The 17874-nt window shown below is 39.2% G+C and overlaps 1 protein-coding gene across 1 annotated transcript in view; it reads right to left on the minus strand.

Moving 5' to 3' along the window:
• Window positions 1-17874, minus strand: part of nid1a (nidogen 1a) — a 107681-nt gene that overhangs the window by 33826 nt on the left and 55981 nt on the right. The window contains exons 9-11 of the mRNA XM_048597089.1: window positions 17348-17476; window positions 5366-5509; window positions 3048-3170 (exon numbers count right to left, since the gene is read on the minus strand). Coding sequence (XP_048453046.1) covers window positions 3048-3170; window positions 5366-5509; window positions 17348-17476 — 396 coding nt within the window. The remainder of the gene's footprint in view (window positions 1-3047; window positions 3171-5365; window positions 5510-17347; window positions 17477-17874) is intronic.

Below are 17874 nucleotides of genomic sequence, written 5' to 3' on the forward strand. Positions count from 1 at the left end.
GTGATGTGGAAATACACTGTTGGGACAATGAGTGCTGATCCAGTTAAACCTTTCAAGGCAGAAACAGATAAATGTGGGTAAAACCTGCAGGACAGTTTAGAAAAAAAAGGGAGTGTAATTAATTAGATAGTTGTTCCTGATTATTCTTCAGTCTTTTAATCTCATTGGTTAAAAGAGACAGATTGCTGGCCTCATGGTTCTCATCATACCATTATCACTTTCCACTTTCAGAGGTACACAGCAAAAAGCACAGGGCTAAAGGATGAAGCAATAAAATGGAACACCACGAGATGTTCCACTCCGGAAAATTCTGTGGCATTAAGTTTACCATCTACAGATATTCATTTACGAGTCCACTATCACAGGCCAGTAATTCTGCTTGTGTATTGCAATGCAACAATTGAAACCAGTCTGAAAATTTGTGGCAGCACTGGAACATATTCCCATTTTGTCAGTTTGGTATCACAGGGCAGCACTCTCACCTGAGTCAGAAGGTCTTGTATTCAAGGTCTACTGCAGAGACTATCCAGGCAGACATATCCTGTACAATAATGAAGGAGTGCTACATTGGAGGCTGCTGGCCTTTTGGATGAGACATTCAATCAAGACTGTGCTTTCCCTCTTGGATAGCCAAAAATCCCACGGCACTATTTCACAGGAGTAGGTGAGTTCTCCCCAGTGATCTGGCCAAGATTTATTCCTCAACCAATATCATCATCTGTAACGTTGTGAATGCAAATTAACTACTGCACATCCTATATTACAAAATACACCAAAAGTAGATAGTTGGCTGTAAATTGGATTAGGAAATCCTCATGTAGGGAAGTTTCCGAAAGAAAATTAAAACCTCTCTTTAATAGCTGCATCTACTGCTCAGAAAGTAAAAGGTGTTTCCGTCTGAGAATCTCATATAGAGAGGGTGGATGATGGACAGAGAATGTACCAAACTATGTAAAACATCCCTCCATATTTGGCCACGCCTTCCTTTACCTATTAGAGCTAAACTATATTCAGGAATAAAGGCTTATTAAGTAATTTGCCCTTCTCCAATTCAAAGACCTTAAAAGCAAGTTCTGCTGGCATCCCTTCAATGTTTCAATCTGTGCTTTTAGAAGAATTATTCACCTCATGAATGGCTAAATTCTGCTGTAATTCCTTTCATGTGATATTCTGATAGTTACATTTTATAAAAGTAATTTCTGACTCACAGAACACAACACTGATTATTGTCTTGACAAAGAAAAGTATTTAAATAATAATTGACTTTACTGAAGGGGACTGCACATTTTAACAAGGACTTTCTAGTAGTTTGCCTAATCTAGGGTCAGCATGTAAACTACACTGCTTTTGTGCTTGTAAACTATTTGACTTTAAACATTACAACACCAAAGAAGTTCCAAGTATTCATATTTTAAATGTTTGCTATGTCATCTGCTTTTGGGAAAATTAGTTTAAAATCAGTATACTTTCTTACACTCACAAGCAGGTATGTATTTAGATCATAGATATTTTACTAGATATTTGGATAATATGTAATCCAGAAAAGTTATTCTGTTGATATTATATGTCTGTTATAAAAACTTGGGTCTTTTCTTAAATGTGGGCTTAAGGTCCTCTCCAGAGACTTGAGCACATGAAGCAGGTTGATACTCCCAGTGCAGTTCTGAAGGAGCGCAGCAGTGCCAGAAGTTCTTTCTTTTCAATAAGGTGTTAAATTAAGGCTCCATTTTGCCCAGTCAGATGGATGAAAATATACCATGATCTCGTCATTTTCACATTGATGCAAATTTGACCCAGCATTTCCAAGATCACAACTGCAAATGCATTTCAAGAGCTACCTAGTTGTCTGAAAAGAGTTTTTGGATATTCTGATGTTAAGAAAGACACCACAGAAATGCAAGTCCCTTCTTTCTTTGGCTTTGCAGAAACAAATTCAGTTCATCAGGTGATGTGCAAACTAAAATTTAAGGGTTTATCATTACTGATTTTTTTTCCCTGTTTTATAAGGATATAATAAAGAAGTAGAAGGGCTCACATGGTGCAGCAGCAGTGTACCCATCCCCAAGCCAGGAGGCCCAGGCCCAAGCCCCACCTGCTCCAGAGGTGCTATGCTGAAAATTAGTGGAATAAGATGGTTAACATCAGGTGATAGCATTCCAATTGAATGAATTGGATACATCGGGCATTAGCTACCTACGACTAAGAGTCAAACTTATTTACCTGGCTGGGCAGTTGGGACAAAAGTTAAACTGCTTTTCAACAGTGATGGGAATTGGATAAAAGTGAAGGTGATAATTTGCTGGGCCATGAGAAACAGCAGGGGAGTGAGAGACTAATTAGATAACTTTCTCAAAAAAAACAGCATAAGTATAACCAGCTGAATAGCCTCACTCTGAACTGTATGATTCTATTCTTACAGCACAGAATTCCAGGACTTTGGGCTGCATAAACACGTGGCTGGTGCATTTGGCAGGTTCACCACAGAAGACTGCTGTTCACAGAAGAAAATGAATTGAACTATGACTTGAAACAAACCTCTTGTAAATGCAAGATTATGATGAAAATCACAACTGCGCCAAGTAACAGTGTTAACTACCATCATCATTTCAGATGTCACTTATTTGAATATAGATATTCCCTAAAATGAAAACTTCGTTTAAGGAAAAAAAACACAAGACACATACTGCATCTCACTTTGATTTTCAAGATCTTAAGGATGGAATTCACTAACACTTATTCATTGGCCTATCTCTAATTTCACTAACAGAAACAATGATAATCTCAAATAATTTTTGATTGAATAAATGGTTGAGAAAAAAAAAAATTAGATGGGATTGAGTAAAGGAATGTAGTGGATCAGTATTCCAGAGAGCTGACTGTGTGGAGACAAAATCTAAAAGGTAATGTACAACAGAAGTCTTGCATATGATACATCGTTTACCAGTCCCTAGTGTTCTTATTTAGATTGCTAACTTTAGAAACTTACAGTGCTGGTTCATGAGGAAGTGACTAAGTGAAGATTAAAGTGGGTGAAATAATTTCCTTACCTACAGGTGTACACTGGAACCCATCACCTTGATAGCCAGGAGAACAGCGGCAAGTGAACGATCCAGGTGTATTGTAGCATTGAGCATATGGATGGCATCGGTTTGGTTGACATTCATCAATATCTTGAAAGAGGAAAATGGTTTCTTGTCACTGAAGACGTGGCAACACAAGTAGCCATTTAGCACCTCAGCCTGGCTCGTCTGTTACTTAACTCCATCTACTATTTTTGATTTTGTAACTTCTTCTAACCAAAATCCTTATTAAATTGAGTTTCTATTGATGAACACCCACCCAACTCCCCAAAAAGCTTCCAGCCTCAACAAGATAGAGGGACAGTGATTCATATTACTGCAACTCTGTGAAAAATGGTGTTTCTTAACATAATTCCTACCCACGCCCCCACCCCCATAGTCTCTCTCTAATGTTAAATATATTCCCTTGTTCTCAAATCCCTCACCATCATCAGAAATAGTTTCTCTCTACCCTTTATTCACCATATACAACACAATTAAAATCATTATCTCATTGTGTACCCAGGACAAAATAAATCTAGGCTTGCCTGCGTTTAGCCTTATTGAACTATTAAAAATAATCAATATTGTCATTTCAACAACAAAGGGCCCAGTTCTCTGAAACCTACGTAATTGATTTTTCATATGCATAAAATAACTCCAATTAGCTAAATACAGAAAGAACTACATAATGTTGTCTTTTAACAAAAAGAAAGAAAAATATCTTGGCGTGAACTTCATTCAGTTAAAGCGATATAACTCTTGGTTGCTGTCAGTCAGAAACATGGAGCACAGTGCAGCCAAGTTCAGAGCTCTTCACAGAGCACAATGACCATTCAGTCTAAATAAAACCCGAAAGATCTGCAGATGCTGTAAATCAGGAACAAAAACAGAAGTTGCTGGAAAAGCTCAGCAGGTCTGTCAGCATCTGTGATGAAAAAAATCAGAGGTAACATTTTAGGTCCGGTGACCCTTCCTCAGAACTTCCTCATGTTCTGGGGAAGGGTCACCAGACCTGAAACATTAACTCTGATTTTTTTCGTCACAGATGCTGCCAGACGTGCTGAGCTTTTCCAGCAACTTCTGTTGTTGTGACTATTCTGTCTACCCTGCTTGTGCTAGCTCTTTGTTTAAGTTACTTCAATGTTTTCCCATGGCTCTGCAAATGTATCGTTTTGAAATATTTTTCCAAATTCTCTTTCAACCTGCTTTCACCAGCTTTTCAAGCATCACATTCCAGTTCACAATTTGCTGTGGAAACAAATATCCCATCTTCCCTCTGGGTCTTTCACTGATCATTTTAAATGTGTCCTCTGGTTACTGACCCCTGCCAGTGGAAACCATTTCTCCGCTTATTTATTCTATCAAAACCTCTCAATTTTCTCTTGGCTTCTCCCTCCAAGGAGTACAATATCACTCTGCTTGCATAACTGAAATCCATCATTATTTTACTATGGGAAGAATATTCAGTTTCACTGCATCCCTATTTGTTTACATGTCCCATTACCATCATCATTCCTTTGTCATTTGATCTCTCCTGCCCTCTACCATATCACAGGCACGCTCCTCTTCTTCTTCTCTCCACCTTCATCCTCCTTTCTTGCAGATCTGTGCTTACTGATAAACTGTTAAATCCCCATAATCTTCTAACAACAGATTGTAGGTCTAAAATTTTTCTTGTCCCACAGTTGCTACTCGATCTGTTGCATGTTTCCAATACTTAGACTTACTTTTGGAATTCCAGCATCACCAATATTTTGTTCTTCTATCTAATTTCAATTGACCCAATTGCTCAGTGAATCTGTGCATCTTATTAACGTATTACCTATTGGCATTACTTACACCCTTAGAATCCTTTGGGAGCCTCTAAAAAAGTTGTGCAACAAGTGGACCTGGCCCCTCTCAAATGGCCCTGCAGCAACTAGATGTCCAAAAGCATTCTGGCTGATACAATTTTTGGTATAAGTGTGTAAAAATCCCTTAAGTAAAGGCTGATGATGGAAATCTGAAACAGAGAATGCTGGAGAAACTCAACACATCAGGCAGCATCTGCGGAGAGGGAAACAGGGAGTTAATGTTTTGAATCCAGTATGACACTGGTTCAGAAGTATCTGCAATAGTTCTGAGGACCGGATTTGAAACATAAATTGGTTTGTCTCCCCATGCATGCTGCCAGATCTACGGAGTTTCTCCAGCATTGTGTTTGTTAAAATATCTAGTCCTTCCCCATCTTCCACAACTCTGATTTATGCACATAATCAGGAAGAAAACTGACACGTGTTTTATTGAAACAGGTCATTACATACCAACACAGGATTTTCCATCGCCCGAGAAGCCAGGTAAGCAGACACACATGAAATCTGAGCCACCAGCGTAAATACAGCGAGCGCGGTCAGGTGAGTCACAGTTGTGGGTTTCAGTTTGGCAGGGATTGTCAGGACGCTGAACAGCTACAAGAATAAAAACAGTCAATACCTGTAGGTTATTTACATTTTATTCCTCATCGGGAAGAGGGGATCTTCCTGCTCATCGTTTTAGTAATGAGAAAGGAGGCAGCAACAGCTTGCATTTATTTTGGGTCTTTAACATTGTAATACATTCCAATGTGCTTCACAGCAGTAATATCAAAAAATGTGTTGACATTAGGACACACAAGAAGGTAGCAAGAAGGTGACTAAAATCTTGGTCAAAGAGACAGACTTTAGGGAATAATTCAAAGGAAGAGAGTAGAATAGAGAAGTAGAAGAAATTACAAAGTCTTGGCAACTGAATGTATGATTGCCAACAGTAATGCAATGGAAATCAGGGATGTGCAAGGGGCCAGAATTGGGGGAGTACCAAAATCTCAAAGCATTGGCGAGCTGGAGGATCTTAGAGATTCAATGAAGGGATGAGACCATAGACGGAGTGGCAATAAAATCCCCTTAATCCTGGTTTATATTTTATCAGAAGTGAAACAGCAGAACATCTCGCTTCACTAGATTGAATATTGTAAAAACAAGATCTTAATGTCTTAATAATTGAATAAACCAAACTGCATCCATTTGTCTTTTTTCTACTGCAAGTTGTTTTGAAACATGGTTTTGAATTTAAGTCAAAGCTGGAACAATGAGCATTGGAGGAAAGGGGGTTGCAATGTAGAGAAATTTATTTTAAAGGCAACAATGTTAGGCATTCACGCACTCCAAACAAAAAACCTAAGTATCAGATGCTCAACAGTCAGAATGTATTTGACATTGTCCACCCACATTCACACATGACTTCAGCAGCTGCAATCCGACCGCAGGAGATTGAACTAATTAAGACAGGAAGCCAGGGGACGGGGGCGATCAGATCAGGGTTCGGTGTTTTGTGGTGGTGGTGTGGTGGTGTGGGGGGGGGGGCATTTTTATGGAGTAACTTGAACTGGGTTTAACTTTGACTTCATATTACTTTGGAATTTGGCACTTTGAACATGGGCTCAATCTACTTGGTGGCTTCATCTTTATATAAACAAGTAGTAGAACAAGTTTTAATAGTTTAAAATTTAAACATGTGATCTTTGTCATTTCTTCTCAGAGTCCTCAATGACAAATCTTTTAGCTCACTTTATTTGTACAGATATCTCAGTCCAAAACTCCCAAATGCCAAATTAAACAACCAAACAACCAGTTAACCCTGTCTTTACACTGCACTGGCAGTTTAAGTGATTGGTTAAAAGCCCCTGAGATGGGCAACCTTTAATGACTAGATTGTGCATAGTTAGCTGATCTCTTGTGAAATGTAAGCACTCTCAAAGAGTTAGGAGCAGGTATCAAAAAGCCAGAGTTCCCATCAGGGAAGAAATAATCTGGAGTGGTGGTTTCTGGTATTAGGAGGGGAATATATAGAAAGTAATCAGGAAAGCTAATAAAATGTTATATTTTATTGCAAGGGAAATTAAATGCAACAGTAGGGTGGTTATACTTTTGATATACAGGACATTGGCAGGACTACATCTGGAGTTTTATGTATAGTACTGGTCACCATACTTACAGAAGGATGGTAATACGTTAAAAACAGTTCTTAGAAGGGTTACCAGACCTGAAATGAGCAGATTGACTCTACTAAACGCCAGAGAATACAGGCCAGCTATTCTTCATGAGGCGGAGTTGACTAATTGAAACATAAGATCCTGAAGGGATTTGCCAGGGTGTACGTGGAAAGGATGCTTCCGCTTAAGGGAGAATCTAGAACTAGGGATCACAGATTAAAAATAAGGGGTTGCCCATTTAAGACAGAAAATAGGAAAACAGGGTAAGGTTTTGCAGAGAAAGTAATTTAGGGCATGGAGCAGGGGGCCTGAAAGAGAGAGACTTGGGGCCATGAACATGTGTCTGTGGTGTGTCTGCATGTGCATTTGTGCATGCACACACATGTATTTGCACACTTGCATGTGCATGTATATCTGGTGTTAAGCAGTAGAAGACACAGAAAAAAAAAAATCCATTTGTTCCGATGGCCAAATCCTGCGTAATTATTTCCTTTCTTTTGCACTTGTTATCTATTTCCTGTTTTAATCTATTTGGATACAATGTTTTTATACTCTTTGTTTTCAAAGACACTGAATTATTTTGACATGCCTAAATGATCCTGGTGAATGATACTCCAAATCTCAGCTTCGCTCATTCAGGTTTCCCCAGCCAGCTGTAGGATAAACTATTTTGCTGCTGTGTGGGGAAATGGTGAGTGACCAGGATGAATTACAAGTTGCTGCTATTTAAAGTAGTAAAATTAGAGCTCCATGCACATTTAGCTCACACTTGAAACTCCGGTCCTTGAACACTGGGGGAAAACTGTGGATCTTTAAAACAGCTCAAAGAACAGTCTCTACTGGATGACTGTCAATCTCAACTCCACCTTCCCAGCCAATCCCCATACCTCTCAATTCCCCAAGTGTCCACAAATCCTATATATCTCCCACCTTGAATATATTGATTGTTTAAGCATCCTCAGCTCTTGGGTGTAGAGAATTTTAAAGATTTACAGTCTTCTTAATGAAGAAATTTCTCCTATTCCTAAGACGTAATGATTGCATACCCTATCTTGAGATGATGCCACAAAGTTGAGATTCTCAGAAGTTCTCAGAATATTTTGCGCTGTTTTTGTGGTATTCCCTCTTTTCAGAAAAACACAGAACTAAATGAAGGCAGAGATAGAGGTTGAACAGTGAGCTTTAATGAAGACATTGCTTCAGCTTCCTCATGCTAGCATGCACATGCAAAAGAAATGAATCACACAACAATGCATCACTTCCTACAATATTAGCATGAACATGTTTAAATATTAATCATACTAACACTATACATTATCTCAACATTGCTAATAACAATCCAATATGGTATAAACAATACATCCATTAATAAGCAACCTTTAAGAGGCATATGAAATTTGACAATTATAGCACCTTTTAAAGAAAATAGTACAAGAACATTTGGAACTCTTCTCATCAAGGTGGTGATTACATTTCATTGTTGAATGATTTTTTTTTCTTTATCGGATAAAAAAGGAAGAGGACGTTGCTGGCTAGGCAGCATTTATTGCCCATCCCTAATTGCCCAGGGGGCAGGTCACAGTCAACCACATTGCTGTGGGTCTGGAGTCACATGTAGGCCAGACCAGGTAAGGATGGCAGTGTCCTTCCCTAAGGGACATTAGTGAACCAGATGGGATTTTCCCGTCAATTCGCAATGCATTCATGGTCATCATTTGACCAAACCTTGTGACATCAATACATAAGTGTGTTCCAGTTATCCATTCCAATCTGCCTGAAGATTGTCCTCAGCCATCAGTGCACTGCTTATAATCTCTTCATTTGCAAAATGAATGTGGATACTCACAGGTGATGTTGGTTGCTTGCCTTGGTTAACAGAGAATCCCCTGACACCTGATATGGTGTCAACTCCTTTGAGATATCTCACCACTTGGTCTATCACCTCATACAAGTGTGGGTCTTTACACACTGCTGCTGGAATCCCTGTGTTGCTGCAGGTGTAGAACCCTCACCTTCTGGCCAACTGCTGTTGGAGGAAGTCTCCACCTGAATGCACATCATGTACGGGTTTCATTTCAATCTTGTTTCTGGTGTCGACAGTCTGTCATCAAATACAACTTCATGAGATGATAACTTGTTAATGTGGTTCTCAATGGGTGACCAAATGGAATGTCAGCAGATGATTAAAACCTGGAGTCTGCTGGCATCACATGAAGAGATAACGACACAACTTTAGTATTTGCATGGTTTCCAACCGTCCTCACCATAAATTCAGTCACCCCATTTGAACAAGATTATCATAGTGATAAGATGCGGTGATGGTCAATTGTTCATACATCCCATTTGAACAAAATTATCATAGCGATATGATGTGGTGATGGTCAATTGTTCATACATGTCCTGAAACCATTTCCAATGTAGCAATTCCATTTGAACACTAAACAGTTTGGATATCATCTTTACAGACATTTCAGACCATCAGGCTGCAAGTACTGCCTCCCTCCCAGTCTTGTATCTGCATGTACCCTGTAATATACTCTCCACACCACGTTCCTTGGGTTTTCCAAGAAATTGAGGCAATAGTAACTTCCATATTGTGTTCTATCACTTCAGCAGAGAAGTTCTCACTTCATTGGTTAATAAAAGCTGTCCAAGCTGTTGTTGGATTTCTCTCCATATTATGAGTTCCTCAGTGCACACAAATTTACTTCCATGAGAAACTGACTTTCTTATGCTGCCCATAGCTTTGATGGATCCTGCTGGTCAGCATCTGATAAACCAATTGCATTGATTCTGCACAGACCTCTATTTCCCATATCGATCGCAACTTTTAAAGCCTCCTTCTCTGCATTCACAACCTGGTCTTCTAGTAAGCATGGTGTGCACAATAAAGTATTTAAATTCACAGGCATCAGATACTTTCCAGTTCATCCCTGAAAAGCTGACACCATTATCGAAGACTTCTCACGTAGAACAAAGCTTACTTTAAAAGATGCAGCAGGCTGTGATGTCTGTAGAGCTGTGCAGGAGCTGCAATGTGTGGCTGCAGTGCATTTTTCAAATTTGTGTGGCCTTATCACTGGGGTCAGCAAAAACCATCCAATGCAACAAAAGCAGGAAGGAATCTGCACCAAAAGAATAATGCTGAACAAATCTCTAAATTTTTGTTGTGTTAGCTCAGGGCAATACAAAAAGTGCACCCAGATTGCCTTCCGCCAATGGTCAATGTTATTCTGATAGGAGAGTTGCGATCGAGTCTCAGTACCTCAGGTAGGTCCTCTGCCTTGAATTGTCATTTTCAGCGGCTGATCAATGCTCTCAAGTTACTTCACCACCACTATGTTGCATTCTCTCTTTCTATGTTCATATAAGGAAAGTACAAGGGCAGGAAAACACAGCACTTTAATGAAGAGTTGTTACTTCAGCTTGTATATGCGAGCTTTGCAAGAGAACTGAGTTGCATGGTATTACACCACTTCGTGAAGACAGGTATATTGGTATAACCATATTTAAACGATTATATTTATGTCATTACCTACTAATAAATGTACAACCAAAACATATAACGATTTCTGTATGCAGCAGTTTTTGGCTATTCTTTCTAGCCTCAGCCTTGTAGAATATTATGCGGTTTAAGCATTTTATTAGATTACACTCTTTGCTCCTCTCTGTCAGGAAGGTGTAAGTTAAGGTAGATCAATAATGGTTGCCTGTTGCCAGTCCACATGTTAATCTTTTCTCAGTACAATACACAGAAAGATTGCAACAAGGTGGAGATGGAATTTTCCTTTACTTTTTTTTGAGAAATTATTGAGTGAAGAACATAGTAACATTTTTTGGAACTTCTAAATTTGATTTTGAAGCGGTTTGAACTATTTGAAAGATTGGTTTCTGTGCACACAATTAGTCAGCATGTTACATAAATAAACAAAATAGCAGTGAAGGCATTTTTGGGAACAATGGGGAATTCAACCTTTACGAAGAGGGTCAGTACAATTACAAAAGGTTACAAACTTGGCTGATGAATTGAATAGGTATTTTGCATGTCTTCAGTGTAGACGATACAAGGAATATCCAAGAAGGAGCTATAAATCAGGAAATGGGAGGAAGGGCAGAACTCAGGAAAACCACAAATCACTAGAGAAGTGGTACTAATTAAATTGTTTGAACTATGGGCTGACAAATGTCTGGGTCCTGATGAACTTCATCCTAGGGTCGTAAAGGAACTGGCTAGTGAGATAATCAATGCATTGGTTTCAAAACTCCTTTGATTCAGGGATGGTCCCTGTAGCATAGATAGCAAATAACTCCTGCACTAACAAAGAGAGTGAGACAAAGTAGGAAACTACAGGCCAATCAGCTTAACATCTATATGGGGAAAATGTTAGAATCTATTATTAAAGAAGTTATAACAAATATATATTCAATGCAATCAGGCAGAGTCAACATGGCTTTCCAAAAGAGAAATCAGGGAATAATGGGTATTTTCTGAGGAAGCAAGTGATGTGCCATTGGAATTAGTGTTATAACCCCAACTATTCATAATTCATGTAAGTGATCGAGATAAAGAAACTGAAGGTATGGTTGCCAAATTTGCTGATGACACAAAGATAGGAAGGAATGTAAGCTGTGAAGAGGACACAAAGAGGTTACAAAAATATATTAATAGGTTAAGGTGAGTGGCAAAAATGTGCAAATGCATTACAATTTGTGAAAATGTCAAGTTGTCCTTTTTGGCAGTGGCAGACAGTAGTATGCAGAAGAGTAGTATGTAGGTACAGCAAGTAATTAGGAAAGCTAATAGAAGGTTATCATTTATCAGGAGGGGAAGTGAATACAAAAGCAGGGCACTGATGACAGCACATTTAGAGTGCTATGCACAGTATTGGTCACTTACTTAACAAAGGATGCAAATGCATTGAAGACAGTTCAGAAACAGAAACTGAAATAATGTAGAACTGGAGCTACTGTTTTAAAATTACAGGTTGTCCTTTTAGGACAGAGATGAGTGGAAATGTTTTCTCTCCTGTTGTGCTACTTTGGAACTCTGTCTTAGAAGGTGGTAGTGGAGAAAGGGTCACTGGATGTTCTTTTAAGAGATGGACAGAATCTTGTTAGGCAAGGGAATGAAGGGTTATTGCAGAAAGATAGATAGATCAGCGATGATCTTATTGAATGGCACAGCAGGTTCAAAGGGCTGAATGGTGTACATTTGCTCCGAGTTCATGTTTGTATGACATTCTAATGATCATTATGACAGAGAAGGAACACAAAGGTGAACAAAGTCCAAGATCAACTTCAAGGACACATACTGTTTTGACCCACTATGAGCCCAAGAAATGATTGGTTTAAGTATGTGATATCTCACTATGGGAGTTTGATGTGGGATTCTCTCACATAATGTGAGATGGTGTGGAGAAGCTTGTAGTATATGCCTTGCCAACTTGAACAAACACAGGACTTGGTCATTTTTTCGAATAATTTTATCATCAACAATCGTATATTGTGCTCGGAGTCGGACAAATACTTTTATGGAGCAAGTTCACCTTCTTAACTGACTGACTATCAAACTCCTACAATCATTTGGTTCAGAGAAGGGAGCACATCCTTCCAAAATTATGGCCTCAGAAATGGGCATTGAATTTGATAGTCAATAAGTAAAAAACATTAAATATTGAAAGTTGGCAGGTCAAATGTGGCTATCTTTTCAAATTTCCCAATAAGACTTATTCCTTCACAGCCACGGACTTACAATTGTCATCCCAGTGTCTTCCAGGAAAGGCTCGTGACAAAACTCACAAGGACACAGTGCTCAGTTAAGCATTCAATTGTGTCATGAATCACTGGCCTAAAGTGTATGATGAGAAATTCAAGGAGTATTTCAAATGTAAAAGTGAAATGAGCCTAGATTAAGGCTGTCTCCTACAGGGTGCAAGAGTACTTGTTCCACCAAGGTTTTGACAGAGATGAAGAACTTCACCAAAAGCGTACTGCAATAGTCCAGGAATGCACAAAGATTTTGCTATTGTTATTCAGCAGACAGCAATTTCAAAAGGATATCAGGGAAATAAAAGTGACTAACTGGTGGGATGACTTTTGGGACTGGGGCTCAAACATGCAGACACACCCGTGGGTATGTCTCCTATTATACCTGGCTGTGTTGTTCATCCTATTTATTTTGATCTACTTCGCCATCCTCAGTTAAATTCATCAGCTGGAAGAAGAAACTCATCCGGAAACTAACCACAGACTACGCTCCTACAATGGGAGCCAAGAAATTAATGAAGCGTGACTCCATTGTGAAAGAACTATGTAAATTGTTGTGCAGAATGAATTTTCGTTTATCAAATGCTGCTGATTGCCAAGAGGCTCAAGGGCTAGCCAGTGTATGTAAACAGTGTTTAATTCTCAATTTATGTATTAAATTATTGGTATAGGTACGATTAAGCTTATTGATATGCATAAAGAAGATAGTATATTGTGATCTGTATACAATGGGGAATCCAGATACTCAGGGGGTTAGGCTATCCATCTGATACTTGATACTTGCCTGTACAAGAGCGTGTGCTGAGCCTGTGATCCCATTTTCACTAGACACTTCAAGGGATCAACAGAAGGGACCAGGGTCAACTGACCATGGACCCAAAATTGGACATTCTAAACTGACCGGAGAAACCTGGCCTGAGAGAAAATTGGCCAAACTAAATTAAACTGCAACCAGCAGCTAACGGCTACATGAGAACAGTGGAAGGTCAAAGAGGCACAAAGGTTCTGGGGAACCAGTTAAACTAGCCCAAGGATTGTGTACTGGAGAAGTATCAATTAGACTTTCAGGCACCTTGACTTTCAGCCAGGCGTGACAACAATGAAGGATGTTGGCATGATTCGATCCAGCTCATAACCCCATCAGCCAAAGGCCACAGAACATTTTGTGGTGCAGGGCAAAGTGTGATAAAAACACACACCTGGAAGCCACCCCTCAGCAAAGACTTGCAGAGAAGACTCATAACAAGACTCATGGCAGAAGACCATGTGACGAACAAGACAACCCACAAGAAGATCTGCCTGGACCTGCGAGACCCACTTTAGTGGAAGAGAGCCAGCCCTACATTAGAGGGAAAGATTGCAACGGCCCAACTTAAACACATGGATCATTGCACGTAATATTCTTTCTCGGACAGGCAGAGCTAGATATAGTGTAAACATCATGGGAATTTGGGAAATGCTCACATGGTGTTTTCAGTAAGAAATATTTTGTTAATAGAGTTGAACCGCAAATCGAATTCTGTGTTGCTTTGTCCACCTACCCAGGTGCTTGTCAGTGAAAGTGTATTTAATACATGAACTGGTCAAGGTGTGCATAGCTCAGACAATAATACTCTAGTACCACCATATAAAGTCATAGAGTCACACAGCATGGAAACAGACTCTTCGGTCCAACTCATCCACGCTAACCGGACATCCCAATCTGACCTAGTCCCACTTGCCAGCACTTGGCCCGTATCCCTCTAAACCCTTCCTATTAAATTTTGTCATTTTGCCTGCCTGCACCACTTCCTCTTGCAGCTCGTTCCATACATGCACCACCCTCTGTGTGAAAAGGTTACGCCTTAGGTCCTTTTTAAATCTTTCCCCTCTGACCTTAAACCTGTGTCCCCTAACCAGACTCCTCCACCCTAGGACAAAGACCTTGGTTATTCACCCAACCATGCCCCTCATAATTTTATAATCTCTATAACGTCACCCCTCAGTCTCTGACACTCCAGGGAAGAAAACCCATCCTATTCAGCCTCTCCCGATAACTCAAACCGTCCAGTCCTGGCAACAGCCTTGTAAATCTTTACTGCATCCCTCAAATTTAACAACAGCCATTCAATAGAAGGGAAACCAGAATTGTACAGCATTCCAAAAAAGAGGTCTCACCAATATCCAGTACAGCCGTAACATGACATCCCAACTCCTATACTCAATGTTATGACCAATGAAGGCAAACGTGCCAAACACCTTCTTCACCACCCCTGCCTCCCTGTGACTCCATTTTCAAGGAACAACGTACCTGCAACCCTAGGTCTCTTTGTTTGGCAACAGTCCCCAGGACCCTACCATTAACTGTATAAGTCCTGCCCTGGTTTGCCTTACCGAAATGCAACACCTCACATTTAAGTAAATTCAACTCCATCTACCACTCCTTGGCTCATTGGCCCATCTGATCAAGGTCCTGTGGTACTCTGAGATGATCTTCTTCACTGTCCACTACACCTCCAATTTTGATGTCATCTGCAAACTGACTAACCATACAGCATATATTCACAACCAAATCATTTATAGAAATGACAGAAAGGAGCTGACCCAGGACTGATGCTCGTGTCATCTCGCTCTGTTTCTTGCTGCAGAAAGAAATGTACAAGTTGTAAAACAGCCTTTACAGAATTATTTGCGAAGTGACAAGCCAGGCAGACATGTCCACATTTCTCTTTGCCGCAGGCTAGATGATTCTCTGTTCTCTTATAGATTAACTCCAGTCTCTTTTAAAAAAAAAATGCTCATCTTACCTTATGAGTTAGTGATTAAACACGTTCCTAGGACAAGGTTCAATTTGATTAAACCAACGTCAATAACAAGGTAAAAGGAAAGTAAGACAGAGTGAAAATGAGTCACAAGACACAAGCATGAAACTTAATGATCAGAAGGTCATGATGAATGACAACTGAGTTAAAAAGTAGTATGTGATTGAAGTTGTTGTAAAAGGCGCATTCACTAATCCAGTGAAGACCGGAGAGAATCTGTCTGTTTCATGCAGATTGATTTCCTTGAAAGAGGAAATCTGACAAAGAGAAAGCAGGAGAAATCTCCTATATTCTAATATTTCCTTACAGACCAAATGAGTGTCAGAAAGGAAGTCAAAAAGATTGTGGATGTCTTCTCAAATCACAGAATTCACAGGGAGAGCAAAGTAAGTCAATGCCTTTGAATAAGACTGAAAAAAAGAGATCACTGAACCTCACAATCCTAACAATTATGTGCAGTCAAGCTAATGGAAACGGAAAGAAAAACCCAGAGAGAAACAGAAAGAAGCCAATGAGGTTAATTGAAAGTATGCAGGAAAGAGGAAATAAAATGTTTTTCTTTTTATTATTCCTTGTCAAATGATAGTATATTTGTTAAATACATATTAATGGAAGAACAATTACTCTGGTAGTATCAGTTATTTGTATTTTGGTGCAGTTACAGCTAAACAAGTATGCCATGACAAGTATTGCGGATGCTAGTTTAGTCATAAAATATCTTGGGAACGTGTACCATTTTATATTTAATTTTTTTTTTAAAGGGGGAGGAAGTGTAATGCTGCAAGTCTGAGCATCTTATATTGCGTTCCTTGCCACCCTGTATTGGGGAGGTGTAAATAAACTTAGTTCAAAAATGGCTGCCTGGTCAACCCCACCTTAATTCTCTCTGTGTAATATACAACTCTGCCTTATGAAAACTCCTAAACTGGGAACAAATGCAGCGGTTCACCAAAGGGCAATACAGCAATGGATTAAATAATTTGAAAAGGAGTCTGAATTGTAAGTCATTAAATGGAGGAAAAAAGTATGCAGTCAAATTGATAGGCAGGGATACAGTGTTAATGGGTCCTCTAGTAGAGGTAAACCTTGCATTCCAGCATAAACACTGAATGAAAAGGGGGAATCTATTGTCCTCTAAGTTTATAAATCGACTCCTTATTCCATGAGCAGAAAGAGGGCATGAATTTTGTAAAGATGGAATGGAAACAACCAACAAGGGTTTTGGTTGAACAGACATGGAAACGTTCTTAGTGTCAATATAGTCAGTAACCAGAGGACAGAGATCTAAGTCAAATCAGTGAAAGAAACAGAAGGGAGATGAGGAGTTTTTATTTTTTGTTTTTAAATTTGGACATGCAGCTAGTTTTGATCTGGAATGCACTGCCCCGATTTCTTTCAAATAAGAATTGGATAAATACTTGGGAGACAAAAAAAAATGCAGGGCTGCAGCATGTCTAAGAGAATGGATATAATTAAATTGCTCTTTCAAAGAGTCAGCACAGGTATGATGCGGGCTGAACAACCGTCTTATCTGCCATACAATCCTAGGTTTCTAATGTCTCATTTACTGTTTAAAAAAGAACAGATTTTCCATTTCCACAATCATTTTGACTTCCATAAGCTCTTCCTGAGTAAACTGTAAAAAAAAACACTGCAAACATAAATAACACATCAGCAACTTGCTCTCTGAGTCAACAAGTACAACTTACCCACACAGGTTCGGCCGTCGTCTGCAAACTGATAACCTGTGAAACATTCACATCGGTAAGTTCCTGGCTGATTGTTACAGACAGCATAATTTCCACAAATGGAAGGATCATCTCTGCATTCATCAACGTCTATAAAGGAATAATAACACATGGAAATTTATCCAGCAGAAATCAAGGAGCATACGTGCTTTTAAAGTTGTAACAATTTTAAAAGTAGACATTCTTTCACATGTTAATAGTTCTATGCCATTTAATGTAGGCAATTTAATTATGCAAAATTTAAGATCTTGGTTTGAGGACTCGTGTTGCAATGGTAGTGTCCTATCTTTGGACTGGGAGGCCTAGATTCAAGTCCCACCTGCTTCAGAGGTGTTAATAACATACTGATTATAAAATATGTAAAACCTTGGTTTGTGAACTTTTCTTCAAAAGGAAGAACTTAAATTTCTACAGCACCTTTTAAACTTAGTAAAATATAAAAAAGCTCATCACAGATTCGTTATCAGACAAAATGTGATACTGGGCCA

The sequence above is a fragment of the Rhincodon typus genome, chromosome 5 (assembly GCF_021869965.1).
Source record: "Rhincodon typus isolate 14 chromosome 5, sRhiTyp1.1, whole genome shotgun sequence".
Taxonomy (NCBI): Eukaryota; Metazoa; Chordata; class Chondrichthyes; order Orectolobiformes; family Rhincodontidae; genus Rhincodon; species Rhincodon typus.